At 41.3% G+C, this 16807-nt stretch overlaps 2 protein-coding genes across 3 annotated transcripts in view; one reads left to right on the top strand and one right to left on the bottom strand.

Annotated features, from left to right (window-relative positions):
* LOC147460574 (pre-mRNA-splicing factor ISY1-like protein) overlaps positions 1-2338 on the top strand; it is a 37983-nt gene extending 35645 nt beyond the window's left edge. The window contains exon 2 of one of the 2 annotated variants that reach the window (XM_086508035.1): positions 1412-2338. In XM_086508035.1, the coding sequence (XP_086364161.1) occupies positions 1412-1787 (376 nt within the window). In that variant the 3' untranslated portion in view covers positions 1788-2338. Of the gene's footprint in view, positions 1-1366 lie in introns of both variants that reach the window. The other variant, XM_086508033.1, reaches the window with a different exon arrangement.
* Positions 2339-6197: 3859 nt separating this feature from the next.
* On the bottom strand, positions 6198-7105 carry LOC147460573 (uncharacterized). Its single transcript, XM_086503388.1, has 3 exons — positions 7075-7105; positions 6545-6959; positions 6198-6388 (listed from the first exon to the last, which is right to left on the bottom strand). Exons 1-3 carry the CDS (start codon positions 7103-7105, stop codon positions 6370-6372), a joined length of 465 nt encoding a protein of 154 aa, XP_086359514.1. The 3' UTR covers positions 6198-6369.
* Between the last annotated feature and the right edge of the window lie 9702 nt (positions 7106-16807).

Here is a 16807-nt window from a genome sequence, read left to right as displayed (position 1 = left end):
CCCACTATGGTGCATGATGTACGTAGCCTTTTGGGATTGTGTTCCTATTACCGGAGACACTGAGATACACTATCTCGGCCATATAGTCTCACACAACCAAGTGAGTATGGTCGTACAAGATTGGCCAACTCCCACTATGGTGCATGATGTACGTAGCTTTTTGGGATTGTGTTCCTATTACCGGAGGTTTATCCAAAGCTTTGCTCAAGTAGTAGGACCACTCCATGATCTAACAAGGAAGAAGATCCCTTTCAAATGGGGATCGAGACAACAAGGTGCCTTTGATGGGCTCAAGTATCTTCAAAGCCATGGACCTATTTTGATAGTGCCAGACTTAGGGAAACCATTCGAGGTTCACTGTGATGCTTCGGGTGATTGCATCGGTGCAATGCTTAACCAAGAAGCCCATGCAGTGGCTTGTGAAAGTGTGTCTGCTCAGTACCAGTAGCTGTGTGTGTTTTTTTTGGGGGGGGGGGGGGGGGGGGGGGGGGGGGGGAGAGTCTGGAGGTGTGGGGGGAGTGGGGAAGTTGGGCGTGGGCATCGAACATGCCATAACTCACTGGGCATAGTTATTATGTGGACAGCTTCTTTGACGGCCTTATCGTATTCTCCAAGAATGAAGAGGAGCACAGAAAACATTTCTTACTGGTTTTGTGACGCAGTGTGGAAACATAAGTTGGGCATCAACGGGAAGAAGAGTGAGTTTTTCCTACCTGAGATGTCTTTTTGGGGCACTTTGTCTCGGCGAAGGATGTACAGATGGACCTGGCCAAAGTAGACACTATTCGCAGTCGGCCAGATCTCAAGGATGTGCATGAAGCTCGAAGCCTTTTGGGTTTGCGCTCGTATTATAAGCGGTTCACCAGAATGTTTGCAGAGATTGCTTCGCCTTAACTCACCCTGACTGGGAAGGGTGTTCCATTCACTTGGGGACCCTTGGAAATTGCATCCTTCAAGAACTTAGGGGAAAAGTTGATGGCTGGTCAGCTCACTTACTCAGGCATTCACATGCAAAACACACAAGTACATGTATCACAGATAAAAACAAAAAATTACAAGCAGAGAAAACAATTAGGGAAGCAGCAAACAAAGAAACCATAGAAAACCTGCGTAAAGGAGAACAGAATTACGAAGGAGATACCTTTACTTTGTGTTCAAGAGTTTGATGCATGTTTGTAGGTACATATTTTTGTTGATTAACCTGCAACTCATGCAAGAATAATTTTTCACCATCAACAAGATTTTTGATTCTTTGTTAAGTTACAGAACACCTTGCAGTTTGGTTTGGGTGCTCATTTCCTTGTCTGGTTTCAATTCATCCCGATGTTCTCTTGAAATTTTACCCAACTGTGCTGTTTGCATCCAGGTATGAGATGTATAAGAGGATTGATGCTGATTATTATGGGTACAGAGATGAAGAAGATGGAATTTTGGAACCTTTAGAGAAAGAAGCAGAACAAAAAATCAGAGCGAAAGCTATAGATGAGTGGAATAGAATAGAAGCTGTCAAGAATGCTGCAAAGAAAACAGTGAGAAGTGGAGAGGTTGCCAGAGTGAAGCCTGTGTTTACAGAAGAGGATGATTTAGATGAGGAAGGTTCTAGTGATGATGAGAAGAGCGAATCAAAGACCCGGGAGTTTGTAGCTCATGTTCCACTTCCGGACGTGAAGGAGATTGAAAGGATGGTAGTGGAGAAGAAAAAACAGGAGCTTTTGATCAAATATACAAGTGAAGTTTTGCTTGAAGAGCAGCAAGAAGCAAAAAATCTTCTAAACATCAAGCGGTGACACCGTTTTTTCGTGCCACTAAGGCGACCAGGAACATTTGAGCAGATACACATGGAGCAATGCTTGATTAGCATAGCAGCAAGAGGGTTTTCCAACCTCAAACGGAAGTTTCAGTGCTCTCGCTGTTTTTTAGTTTGCTATCATGTGGGCGGTATGGTGTAGAAGAGACAAGGTTCCCACGGTGAATATGAAATGGAAAATCACACACCATGCATATTAATGGTCTTCCTTCACATCCTCTTGAATGTGAGGAGAAAATTGTTGCTGCTTAGTGGCTGCATTGTACAGGTTTCGACATCTTTAGAGCTTTACCATACAAAGTGGAGTTTTTACGAGCATGCAGAAGGACAAAAGGTAGTCAGATTTGCTAAAAAATGTACTGAACCTGGTCGTGAAACCTATGTTGGACATGCCATGAGTTGTAAGCCGCCATTCTTAGTGTCTTTTTTGGGCCCTTACAGGTGTCCTGCTTCTAATATTGTATGTTTCTGATCGATATAGCCTCTCTTTAACTGCTTTCATCAAATTGTTGGTAGCTTTTTTTGTACGAATGATCACCACGGCTTCCCTTCTTTTTTCCTGAACAGCGAACTATGTTAAGTGGTTATGCTATTCTCTTTGAAAGCTATTGGAAGTGTTTTGTTGGTAAGGTTCCTATGGTTGTCAATAGCCTGCCTCAGATTTTAAGGGGGAACACTTGGGAGCATCAGTTTTGTTGCATGATGCTGGGGTGTGTTTGCAGTTCTATTGGTTTCATGACAGATTGACAGTTCTTTATGAAATAATTCCCAATGTTAATGTAGTTCAGAAAGTGCCTTTGCAATTGACGTAAGTGGCCTTGGTTATACAACGGTTTGAAGGGGGTTATTGGTGAAATTGCCAACAACCATGTACACAAGTTAATAATTCAAAAAGCTGTAGAGGAAGGTTTTTTCCGTTCAGGTAAGTAAGTAGGTGCTGCTCGTGTTATCACCAATGTTGGGGGTTGCACCTCGTAATTATGTTGATGTCCCCCACCCCCCCCCCCCCCCCCCCCCCCCCCCCCCCCCCCACCCCCCCCCCCCCCCCCCCCCCCCCCCCCCCCCCCCCCCCCCCCCCCCCCCCCCCCCCCCCCCCCCCCCCCCCCCCCCCCCCCCCCCCCCGCAACACACACACAAGCTACCCAATTTAAAAAGGCAATGGGTTCCTCTCAACAAGTTCAGCTTATAATTCTCACACATCCATACACAGCATCTCACTCAGAAAGTTGCAATTTTGTTCGTTCAAAGCAATCAGCAATCACCTTGGCAGCAGTTGACTGCTAAGAGAGAGAGAGAGAGAGAGAGAGAGAGAGAGAGAGAGAGAGTCTCTCTCTCTCTCTCTCTCTCTCTCTCTCTCTCTCTCTCTGTGCGGATCACTTTCCTGCTTGCTGTGTACAGCTACAATAGCCTTGATCTTGTTAGTCGACTATGCGTGCAAGGGAAAAAGGAAAAATAGCTATCTATAGAGAAGGGAAGCTGGTCACTATGGAGAACATGGTTGGAGTCTATGGGACCAAACTTAAAATAGCAGTGTGGAGTTGGAATGGGTCCCTCAAGCTTGATGTGGGGGCCCTTAAGAACAGCTTTAGAGATAGAGATGTGTTATATTCAGAGACTCACCAAGCCCTAGGTGAGATGATGCCACATGTGATTGGATACAGATGGGAGACGACTAATCGGGTAGATGCGAGATCTGAGCATGAGTAGAGGATTAGGGGGGATAGCAGTTCTTTTTAGGGAAGATTTACAGTCGCTTGTACATATTGTTCGGAGAGACAATCTTGCTAGGTACATTGTGGGTGAGATTGAAGGTTGACACATACATATTCTTATATATTGCCACATGCTACCTTGCTCCAAGTACATCAACCTATGTGTCACCTAGAGGAGAGTCTCCTTTCTCTTTGCTTGATGATGACATATGGGAGTTCTCTACGGATGGAGACATCATTCTCGTGGGGGACTTCAATGCTTGAACGGGCAACCATCATACAATCTTCTATGATACCTCGGAGGAAATGTTGAGGGAGCTTGACACAATAGACATGGGGTCCGACACACGCTCACAAGATACATAATGTATAGAGTATGGGAGATGCTTGCTAGATATAGGCACCGCGCATGGGTTGGCCATACTTAATGGTTTATGATTGGACCATGACCCATTGGGTAGCAGTGGACCTTGCCCTTTTTACACCGTACATCTCCTTCCACCTAACCTCTAACCTATGTCTATCATATGCAGGTGACCCTGCTTTGCTGTGCATACTCCTACCCTATCCTTCTCTCTCTCTCTCTCTCTCTCTCTCTCTCTCTCTCTCTCTCTCTCTCTCTCTCTCTCTCTCTCTCTCTCTCTCACTATATAGCTTCTACTATGTAACCTATGACGGTTGCAGAGCGGCGGATGCATTGAATATGCTTTTGCTTGGAAACTTACACCTACTGAATTATCAAATCGTAGGGGGGATTTGCCGCCCTGTGCAATACAAGAGGCCTGAACCATGTGGTTTTGCTATAAAAAGAGGTGAGGGTTGCTTTAGCCCCTCACTTAGACTTGTGTACGTCGGTCTATGTATGTGAAAGAGAGGAGAGAGTGCATTGCCACTTGATGAGTAGTTATCGAATTAGTGAAACAACCATCTCAGGTCGGTGCTTATCTGGTTCTAGTTCTCAACTTTTACTTAGGTTTTTGTTAACATACTACTGGACTGAGCATATGCTTTCGTGGTTTTTTTTAATGTCGGCATACTGATCCTTATTGGGTATTTAAACAATGCCTTATCTACACACAGATGGGACTTACTGTCTTGACCTTTTGGTGTTTCTTGTCTTGCTATCTGGCATGGAATGATGGTCTGCGGCATGGTTTTGGTTAAAAAAACGAGGGGATGGCACCTCACACACTTGTGCATTCTCTTAGTTAGTTGATCTAAATGGTATTGAGATTAATGGAGCAAAATGAGCTTTGCTGTCTGTACTACTTGGCGGGGGTTTTTTTCACAACTTTTAATTTGGTGCATAATAGGTTTAAAACCTCCACATGATCTGCTTGATACATGCCATGCTGTTGGTATTACACTTGGTTGGGTAATTTTTCTCACAACCTATCCTTGATGTGTTTTACCGTGTTCTACACACACACACACACACATCTCACTTAGTAAACTGTTGGTACTTATGTTGGTCTACTATATATGTGTGCTGCACATGCTCTAAAAATGTTGGTTTTTTCTGGATTAAAGAAAAACACAGACGATACGGTGTTTGCCCGCTGTCTTGACTTTCTATTAATCTTTTCTGACGTTGAAGGTTGGTTGGCTACAAAGTTTTTTTTGAAAAAATAGGGATGGCACCTCGAGCGCTTGATCATGTGAACGAGATCCATGCCATTGGAGACCCACAGGTAGCACTCTGTATGCTAGAACATTCAGAGAAGTTGGACGCTTTCATAAAAAGAAAGGATTAACTTTCTTCACATAAGAAAGAGAAGTAACAATAGAATCACATCTAAATACCTTGATGTTCTTACTTCTTCACAATGTTTAGAAATAAACTAAGTATGGGCATCATTACCAATAGAGTTTCAAGGTGAATATACTTGTCCTCAATTTTTATGAATAAAGAAGAGTACTCTTGCCTCCAATTGCTCGCTTGCGTACACACACACACACACACACACACACACACACACACACAGAGAGAGAGAGAGAGAGAGAGAGAGAGAGAGAGAGAGAGACTTGCACGAAACGAGAATCACCAAGAACCTTTGTAATGCACCATACAAAAACAAACTATGGCAACTATCGCCCTACTAATGCACCATTAGGCATCCTACTAAGGTAGGTTTTCCCTTCCAAACAGATAGATAGTAAACCCTATGAAACCATTGAAGCTTTGAGCGCCCACCGAAGATAGTAAACACTTATAAGCACGCAAATGTAGAGATTAAGCATTGGAGCTTCTAACCTCCTCGCAAGAAGTTTTGGACAAATTCTCACAATAATTCACACATTGTGACTTACCTCAACATCATGAGCTTCTGTGAGGGAGGCACCGCATACCTAGCTAGGTATATGATGCCTCTCGAGCAGAAGCTCATGATGTTATGCATTGTATGAAAAACATTGAAAAAGACTCCCCCCAATGGGGCCTAGCTAGGTATGTGGTACCTCTCGGGCAGAAGCTCATGATGTTATGCATTGTATGAAAAACATTGAAAAAGACTCCATTTTCCTACATGAGAATATTTCTAAATCTTCTTGTGGCCTACTAGGTCAACCTTCAAATCACAAATCTTAAAAAAAGAAGTGATACCTTTCGAATAAGATTAAAAAATAACGAAGTTTGCGTGTGTGTGTGTGTGTGTGTGAGAGAGAGAGAGAGAGAGAGAGAGCGCGCAACAAACTTGGTAAAATTTATGGATCAATGGCCTAAAAATACTAAAGCATTTCAAAGCAAATGTAAGATGCATGGCTCAATGCCATAAGGCCTGAAATAGTAAGCAAATCAGACGACATCCGCTGGAACTTGGGACTTATTCTTCTGAAGCTGCTTCTCAATTTCTACCAGGGTATACCAGACCTACACAAAAAGAATGAAGATGAGACACAACAGAGCAAAATAGAGAGATGTGTGTGTCAGCTAGGTGGAATATTAAAAGGAGGTTGGAAGTGTGCGTAGAGAGAGAGAGAGAGAGAGAGAGAGAGAGAGAGAGAGAGAGGGATCAGATGAGGGTACCTGCGCATCGAGTGCCACGGGCGACTTTTACGCCGCAGGAGGAGATGGCGGAGAGGATGGCATTGCGGTTGAGGAGAGAGAGCAACCCAGGCGGGATGTTGTTGCACACGCACGATAGCGACGCCGACCTCATCACCTGGCAGCAGGCGCTCCCCTGCAGGGGCCTCGGCGGATTCTGCCCCATCACGTAACGCGCGCACTGACTCTGCAGCCGTGACAACGTCGACGAGCACGTCGGCTGCGCCTCTGCCACCAAGCAGCCCACCATCAGCAGCACCAACACAGCTGCCATTGTGCCCACCTTCACCTTCAAGCTGCAGCCTGAGCTCGCCATTAAACCTGCACACCCCCTTTTTCTGATCTCCACCGATTCCCTGTTGAACTGCGAGTTCTGCATTACAGTGCCAGGACGCTGCTTATGTACACACACACATCCAAATTCCACACTCTCCCTGCCCTCAACTACCCTCCTTGCTCTGTCACCTGTACGTGCAAGCATTCACTCTAGGACCGCGTAATGCTACTCGCACCGCCCTTCTCTGTGTATGGCTCGTTACTCATTGTGGCATAGTTTGATCACACAATGCACATGACTTTTCGAGACAAAAGTAGGTTTACTCCATCTCGACCAGGCGGCCACTTAATGGCAATTGAGGTTTTGGGCTTTGACTCTCCACCCCATTCTAAGGTCCATGTCACACACAATCCTCGACAGCTGCATAGTAACACCCAGCAGGGGTCGACTGTATTGGGACGCGTGGGTGGAAGCTCTTAAGAGAGGACTCAGGCTCGGGAAGAAGAAGCAGTTGCAACCCCTCTTCCAACTAGAACTTGCAATGAGGGCTTGTTCCATGGTCACCCTACATTTCACACAAAGCGAAGGAAGCAAACAAACACCCTAGTGGTGTTGTAAGCTACAATTTGTCAAGGTGGAAATAGAGTTTCGGTGAGGGCGAGGGGAAAGGGTCGGAAGATTGAATGGGGGGGTATATATAGAAGAGAACACATATTGACGTGGAGTATTGTTTTGGTATTTCGAAATGGGTCTTTGCAATTGGAGGAGGTGCAGCCTCTCCTCTTCCACCGACTCACTTTGAATTGGGACTTAGGTTGCCTTCATCTATCAATCGCACCCGAGGTATCTATTCCTTCTTGTTGAGATGTAGATAGAAAGAGAGAGAGAAGAGACAAGAGACACACCATGTACGCTCCCAAAGACCGATTCATATCAAAGACAAGATACAAATTTATAAGTGAGACCAAGTTGAGTAGAGTGAGCCATATATAGCTCCAACACCCCCACTCAAACAAAGGTCTCTAGCCTTGGATGAAAAAACCCTTGGGGAGTTCAAGGGAAAACAAAAGCCCCTATACAAATGTGAAAATATAAACCAACGATGATGATGTGAAAGTGCATTGTGTATCTATGTACAAATATACAAGTGACTAAGAGATCACAGTTTGCAAGTGTGGAGTGTGTATAGTGCATGGTATCTATATGATTACAATTTCATATGTACAAAGCTATCATAATAGCAACAGAGAAGCTAATCTAGAAAGAGTGAGGCCGAAACAAGTCCAAGCTCCAAGCGCAAGAGGATGAAGCGTGACTCGTTGAGGCCTTTGGTAAGAATGTCTGCAATCATCTGGTCACTTGGACAGTGTTCAACCATTATGATGCCTTTCATACTAGGCATCATAATATGATGCCTTTCATATTGGGCATAATGATAATGTACGTACATCAATGTGCTTTGACTTATTATGTTGAAGATAGTCTTTTGCAAGACTAGCAGCACTCTGGTTATCACACCGCAAGGGTGCGCTAGAAAGAGGAGAATGACCCATATCAACTAGCATTTGTAGAAGCCAGATCAGCTCACAAGCTGCAAGTGATGCCGCAACATATTCAGACTCAGTCGTAGCAACTGCAACACATCATTGTTTCTTGATGGTCCAAGAAACAAGACAACCATTTATGAAGAAGCAATTGTCACTAGTAGATCACATAGATAAATGTGAGCTTGCCCATTTTGCATCTGTGTAACCCAAAAGAGAGAGAGATTGCATAGAATCCGATGTCAACTGTCGTCGATTTTAAGTATTTCAATACACGCTTTGCTGCAGACCAATACTTAAGAGAAGGACGTGCAAGATGTTGTCCAAGATAGTTAGCAACAAACAAAATATCAAGACGAGCGTTCATGCCAACAAACTAAAGGCATCCGATTAAGTTAGCATAAGATTGATTTGTGACAAGTTGACCGCCACTGTCAGAAACATGTGTTCTTCGTAGAACTCGCAAGACAAGGTGTGTTGGCCAAATGTGCACATTCTACACCAAATTTTTAAATAGTATCTGTAATAAACTTTGACTGTCAAAGGAATAAAATAACTTTTATCCGGTTCCTTTGAATCTGAATGCCAAGACACAAGTAAATCTCTCCAAGATCCACCATATCGAATGCAAAAGACAATAACCTTTTCACTTGCTGAATAAATCCCAAATCCTTGGAAACAAGGATGTTATCATCCACATAAAGAGAAAGAATCACAAAACTTATACCTTGGCGCTTTATATATAAGTTGGGGTATGAAGAGCAAGAGATGAATCCTTTGGAGGTGATAAAAAGATCAAATTTTGTATACCAGACCGTGAAGCTTGTTTGAGACCATATGGTGCCTCATGGAGTTGAGCAACAAGGTTTTCTTTACCTGAAATAACAAACCCTTTTGGTTGTTCCATATAAATTTCCTCTTCCAAATCACCATTCAGAAAGAAATTCGCACATCCATTTAATAGCTATACGGCCAAGAGGTAGTTCGGTTAGTATCCATGTACCTCTAGAGATAGAGAATCATACTATGTTTTCATAGCCTCTTGCCATTGATCCTTTTCTGGTGAAGAGATAGCTTCATTATAAGTAACGGGATCTTTAGAAGTAGAGAAAGCATTATCAACAATATCGTCATCATAAACCATGTTCAAAATGAATAGACAGATCAACAAAAATATCAATATCATCTTTGAAAACATTTGGAATGGATGGTTGTGAAGAGGAAAGTTTCTCTACAGGAAGAGATAGCTTCATTATAAGTAACGGGATCTTTAGAAGTAGAGAAAGCATTATCAACAATATCGTCATCATAAACCATGTTCAAAATGAATAGACAGATCAACAAAAATATCAATATCATCTTTGAAAACATTTGGAATGGATGGTTGTGAAGAGGAAAGTTTCTCTACAGGAAGAGTTTCATCATTTAAAAGAAATGAAAAAGCCTGAAGCAACGATTTAGTATCATCAGAATCATCCATGGACCATGAGCCTCCCATAAGCTGTTCGTTAAAAGTAGTATCACGATTCACAATTACTATCTTGGAGGAAGGGTCATAGACTTTTAGCCTTTGGAAGTATCAGAATATCTAATAAAATTAACTTTAAGACCAGGAGCATTAAGCTTTGTTTGTGTTTCTTTGGGAACATGAATATCAGCAATACATCCAAAGGTTCGAAAATAAGATACAAAAGGAATGTCAACTATCCATGCTACTGTGATGGGTATCTTACCAAAGGGTGCAGTAGTAGGAAGCTGATTCTGAATAAATGCTGCTGTCAAAGAAGCTTCCTCCCAGAAAACATGAGATAACCCAGAATGAATCAACATATATCTTACAACATTGAAAATAGTGCGATTCTTTTGTTCAACAAGGCCGTTATGTTGAGGTGAATATGGAATGGTGTGTTCACGATGAATTCCACTGTCAACATAGTAACTCACAAACTCTCAAGAAACATATTTGCCTCCATTGTCACTGCAAAGCTTCTTGAGGCGACGACTAGTTTGAAGTTCCGCTGTTTCTCCATGGCATGTGCATAATGTGAAATTAAAATATCTACCTCACTCTCAATGCTTTTGTTATGTGGGACCGTATGCTATAATGTACATAGTGTGATATATGCGAAGATAGATGCCACCATTACAGTCGTGTACATACCTTGCCGGGCAAGCGAGGCCCTAGACATGGCACTATGACATGCCTTTTCACATAAAAATATGCATATTTTTCTTTAGAAATGTACAAATGTCAACTGTTTCAAAGTGGCAAGCTCGTTTTGCCTAGAAAGTTCAATGCTGGCAATCTCGACGAGTAATAGTAGGTTTTATGCGCGAGCCAAAGAGATGCATTCAGAGTGATTCCAAGTGGTAAAATGAGGTTCAAGATAAAATTTAAGCGCAATGGGATTTCCCCATAATTTTAGGGATATTTCCCAGCTCCTTTGGGCTTTATACGAGCAAAAAAGACATTTTTGGGCTAAAAAATGAAAACAAATGGCTCAAAATTCCACATCACTCACGGTGACGTGACTATGAGGAGTGAGGAAACATTTTAGAACATCAATATCAGCACTATAAGCTCGTCTGTGAAGGGATACAAAGGCTGCACCTATGGTATGCTAGTGCAGTCCTGTGCTGTTCCAACCCTGTATTCGAGGTTGTGAGGCCACCAATTAGGGTTTCCCCTTTCAAATACCTACTTGGGAATGAATAATGAAGTTTTGAAGCTTTCATGAAATGGCTACAATGGAGAATTTAAGCGTTTGTATCGGGTTTTTATCAGGGCGAAAAGCATTGCAACTGTGTAATTGGCAGTGAGGCTATACCAAATCATCATCACACACACACACGCACACACACACACACACACACACACACACACACACACACACACACACACACACACACACACACACACACACACACACACACAAGAGTTTTGAGTTGATCTTGGTTCTTTTTCAAAGAGAAGCTTTCATGGCTGGAGTTTTTTTTCTTTTGAGTGCGTTTCTAAACTCAAATCTTCAACGACTTGCTTGATTTTGTTGTTGCGAACTCTCACAATCAGAGGCCCGACACTTTCCTAGCCGCACTCCGCACTTCTTGACACAATTTTGGTGAACCCGACACGAAGTAGGCTAGGGTGAGGGTTCAAAAGATTCATTGAAGGTATCAAAACAAAGGTTTAAAGCTATGGAGAAACAAGAGCAACAGGGGGTTCGGTTTGATCCAGTCACAATGCAAATGTTTCAAGCTTTTGCGGGGTTTATGTAGGAGCAGCAAGCTGTAGAAAGGAGGGAGCTTTCCTCAACCAAAGCACTTCAATCTGTGGTGAAGAAAATGGATCAATTTAAAGGTAAAGATGTAACAAAGTATCTTTGTGGATATGTAAAGGAGATGGAGATTCACCGAGTGCCCGAAGAAGAGATGGTGCAAAGTTTTGCACTGGCTGTGGTTCCCGAGATCAGAGAGAATGTAAGGGGAATTATAAATGAGCATGGGGCAACTTGGGAAGCATTCAAATTAGACTTGAAATAAGAGTGTTTCATGGAAGACTCTAAAAGGGTGACAAAGAAGACTTTTTAAGAGTGGGTAGTTCGGCCAAAAGAGGGACTTTCGCCTACCGAACTACTAAGGGAATTTGAACGCCACTATGATCAACTTTCAAGGATTGAGAAGGCTACCCTAAACTCTGACAAGACAGAGCTCTTTTTGCAAGTTGCAGGCAAAGAGATTCAAGAGAAGTTAGAGAAACTGCTTGACGATAAGGATGCGTAACAAGGCTTAAAGACTGATTGGAATGAGGTCGAAGATGCAATTTCACTGCTAGCCAAGCGACAACAACGAAGAGACAAGATGATTTTCAACCCACTCAAGCCCCAAGTGTTCCCGAGAGTTCCATGAAGCTTGTGATTGTGGTTCCAACGAGTGACAAATCCATTCTCAATGATATTGTTAAAGGAATGCAAGAGCTAAAGTTAAAGCTTATAAGGCTAGAAGAGAAGGGACAACCATCAGGTCAATCTAAAGGACAACGATCTCAAAGCAAAGAAGGTTTTGTAAATAGATGCATATGGTGTGATAGTACTGACCATGCAAGGAGGGATTGTGAAAGTTTCAAAGATGCTTTGACAAAGGAGCTTGTTTTCTTTAAAGATGAAAAGATTCACTTAAGTGAAAGAGGAAAAACTTTGGCAAAGGTGGAATGAAGAAGCTAGTTGAGGACATGGCTACTAGACATGCCATCTCAATGGTTGAGGCATCCGCCTATGGGTTGAAGGTGGAGTCTGTTAAGCAAAAAGGAGTCAAGGTTGGAGAAGAAGCATCTAATGGGATTGGAGAATTATGGCCATGGGCGATAGAATCTTCTATGAAGGGTAAAATGACTAAAGAGGTCTTGCATGAAGATAGAGACTGCATTAGACTAGAAACACATTGGAATGACCCTGTGGACTCTTCGTCAGTGCATGCATACATTGCCAAATGTCAAGCCAATGAGGCCGTTGTCGAAGAGAAATGTAGGCGTGAGAATGGGGATGAAGGGACTTCAAAACGGGCGACAAGGAGTGGGGGCAAAATTGACATAGTGCCTCCTAGATCACCTTCCTCGCAACAGATGCCTATCCCCGAAGTACCTATGCAAGAAGCCTCTAAAGAAAATAAGAAGGATGCAATGAAAGCTAAAGCAAAGGGTCTAGTGTACAAGCTCCAATCTGACATAGAGGCGGCAACAAATCTCAAAAAGGTTTTGGAAGAGAGGATTTTGAATAGTAAGGTGGAATTTACATTGGGTGAGGTCCTTGTAATAGGCAAAAGGGAGTTCCATGAAGAGATAATTGCTATCATCAAGAGGAAGCGACAATCTTTTACCGAATCTATCCATGTACATGGTGAAGAAGAGACTTTAAATACACAAGGAGTACAGGTATATGGCAAGCAAGGTGATGAAACTATTGTTGGATGCTACAAATCTAGGGGAGGAGTAAAACAAGTTCACTTCTTGGATGATGAAGATGAAATCGAGACCACTCACAAGAGTTATTACTTAAAGAGTCATTGGGCAAGAGCAACTACAGAGACCCTAGTGAAAGTGGGAGACTTAGAAGAGCTATACATTGCGCTGATAGATAATGGGTCAGAAATTAATCTTATGTCAAAGAGTTTATATCAAAAATGAAAATGGACAATTGATATAAATCATGGATGAATGATCCGTGCAACAAAAAACTCATCAAGAGAGTTGTATGGAGCTTGTCCAAATGTAAGGGTGACTATAGGGGATGTGAAAGATGACCATTTTTTTTTTGTTCAAGAGATGTCTTCATAGACTCTTATCCTTGGGCATCCATACATCACTGCTACTAACATGGAAACCAAGGTGATGGACGATGGGTCAACTTATGCTAGGATAAGGAGCAGGGATGGGAAGCGTGCAATACAGTTCCTTATTGTTTGTGTGGACCATGAAAGGAACCGTGAAAGTCTTAGAGAGAAACCCTTGCCAAAGGCAAGCAAACAATTCAAGGACTATAGGGATATGAGGGGTTTTGGCCATGTACCATTGTAGAGTGGGATTGTAGTGGTACAAGAAGAGAAAAGTTCTCGCATGTTGTATATGCAAAGGAAACGTTTTCGACAGGTTTTGTAGGATTAACAAATTATGGATCTATTGATTTTATAAAGTGTGAGGACTTAAAGTGGGGTGAACGACAACATGTAAATAGTGTACAAAGAGGTTTGAATATGAATGGTTTGATAGAAGATGATGAATGCATTGCAGGTGTGTTTGATGAGTGTTCGTTTGTGGATACTATGCAAGACTTGGAGTCTTTAGTGGATTGCAATTTGCATATGGGAAGTAAGGTTGTGAAAGTTTTCTCAATAGAAATGTACAGTCATTGAAGATTTCAAAATTGCTCAAGGTGTTGATTTACGAGTGGAGACTAAGTGTAAGTCTGTGTCAAAGAAAGTGAAACCAGTGGCATTACCTCTACCAAAAGATTGCACAAATAAGATGGAAAAACCTGCTTTGCAAACTATCCTTCGTGACCCAAGCAAGATTGGACACAAGTTCACACAGGATTCTTTGAAGGAGTTAAAGGTTGGTTGTGAGGACAATTTGACAAAAGCTGAAAAGATATAAACAATTGTCAAACAAGAAGTCGTCCAATTTTAAACCAACAACCCTTGGATTAGGTTCACTCAAGAATCTCTACTGACGCTATTATGTCCGATCGGTATATACATTATTTATAAAAACCCTTGTCCTCATGAGCGTCCCATACTGCTCGACAAGTATTCGTTGTGCTAATCTGGACGTACTCCCGTCACAGCAACAACGGTGCCAATCTGGGCGTCATCCTCACGCCACGGCAAAACAAAACTACAGTATCCAGCTGGGGTAATCTGGGTGTACTCCCACCACAGCATCAGTGGTGCCATCCTGGGCGTCATCTCACGCCTCGGCAACTGCCACATAATACCAGCGCTAATAAGTAGAGAGACTTCAGAGAAACCATACCGAAGGTTTTGGACAAACATTCTTTCCTATAGCAACCAATTCAACCAGACAATCTTTCCTACTTGTCAAACATATGACGAGTTTCTTAGGGTTAAGCCCCGTGGTTTCGGTCCGTGTTTTCTTTTCATAAGGTAAATAATATATTCCTATGGTCTCGCATATGCAATGATGCATAACTTGAAACTGCAATACTAACCTGTACCATAGCTCCGATTGGTCCGATTGGTGGAGACATAGCATTTTCCGCAGGGATTCCACTGTTACTTGTACCAGCTTCATGATCATTAGCGCCTTGGGTTCGAGCACGCTTTGGAGCCATTTTTTGTACTACAATTATATTATACACTTAGAACTTTAAATTGGTCAATTTTTCTAGTAATCTCCTTGTTTTCAAAGAGAGTCTGTAATTTGAACCCTTGCCAACTCGGATTCACACTTAGTGTTATTGTTCTACATCTAATTTCTATACATCAAATATTTGCTAATCTTAATTAATCAAAAATTAAGTGTGTAAATTACGAGTGAAAGTTTAGGAATGCATTACTTTTATGCTTCACATTTCTAATCCAATTCTAACTTCAATTTCTATACTTCAACTAAATCAATTTTTAGTATTATTCAAAATTCTACTTAATCTGATTGACAATAAAATTGGTGAATGAGAATTTCATCATGTATAATAAGAATATTATGAGTTCTCTTATGTATTAACTTTCAATTAACAATATATAAGTTAATAGTGAAGATGTACTAACTAGAGAGAGTAGGTATACTTAGAGAGATTAGAGTAAGAGAAAACATACACACACATCTTTTCTAAAGTTAATTGAATCTTACTATCCATTAGAAGATTAGAGTAAAAGAAAACACACACACATACTTTTCTAAAGCTAATTGAATCTCACCAATCTATTAGAGAGATTAGAGTAAAAAATAACACACACACACACACACATATCTTTCTTAAAGCTAATTAAATCTTACTAATCTATTAAAAGATTAGAGTAATAGATAGCACACACACACATAACTAATTGAATCTTACTAATCTATTAGAGAGATTAGAGTAAAAGAGATAGCACACATACACATAGTTAATTGAATCTTACTAATCTATTAGAGAGATTACAGTAAGAGATAGCACACATACATCATTCCTAAAGTTAATTGAATGCTTAATTAATACGCGCCTTATTAGTCCACTAGAGTTTTTGCTCTCTTAGTGCTTTGTGGACGCTTTCTCTCTAAGAGAAGTGGCAGCACTTCGTGAGCGCTATAGAGGCAATCTCTATGTCTAAAGTGTGAGCATGGATGCTCTATTTATAGCAGAAAGAAAAACGTCCAATTTTTTTTTCAAAAAAAATATATTTTTTTAAATATTTTTTTAATAAAAAAATATATTTTTATTTTTTTTCCAAAAATCATACCCGCGTTTTTGGTATCCTTGTGGTACCCATGAGCTTGACCACTTTGTCATTATCATCAAAAGATAAGGCTACACAAGCCCCCCCTCATTAAGATTAGTCAAGAGTAGCCTCTCCTTTTTCATGTGACAGTGTGTCCCACTTTGTCCCCTCCTATGTGATCCATGTGCCTTCATTTGTCATCCCTGTGTATTCTTTTGTCTTTATAATTATTTTATTTATTTTTTTAATGATAATTTACTTTACATTTTTAAGTTCAACTTTACAGTCTTATATTAACTTTATAGTAGTAAAAGAAAATTCTACAATCAGTAAATAAGTCTTGCAATAAGTTAGTTAGTGATTCATATAGCTAAACATGTTAGAATTTTGTAGCGTAAATGTTAATTTCTAGGTTTTCTCAACCTACGATTCATAATTTGAACTCGAATATCTTAAATAAGGAGTGATGGTTCAAAAAAAATACAAATGCGTAAT

This window comes from Adiantum capillus-veneris, chromosome 3, assembly GCF_014529385.1.
Source record: "Adiantum capillus-veneris isolate H3 chromosome 3, ASM1452938v2, whole genome shotgun sequence".
NCBI lineage: Eukaryota > Viridiplantae > Streptophyta > Polypodiopsida > Polypodiales > Pteridaceae > Adiantum > Adiantum capillus-veneris.
Note: the sequence above shows the minus strand (reverse complement) of the source record. Positions and strands in the feature narration are given on the sequence as shown.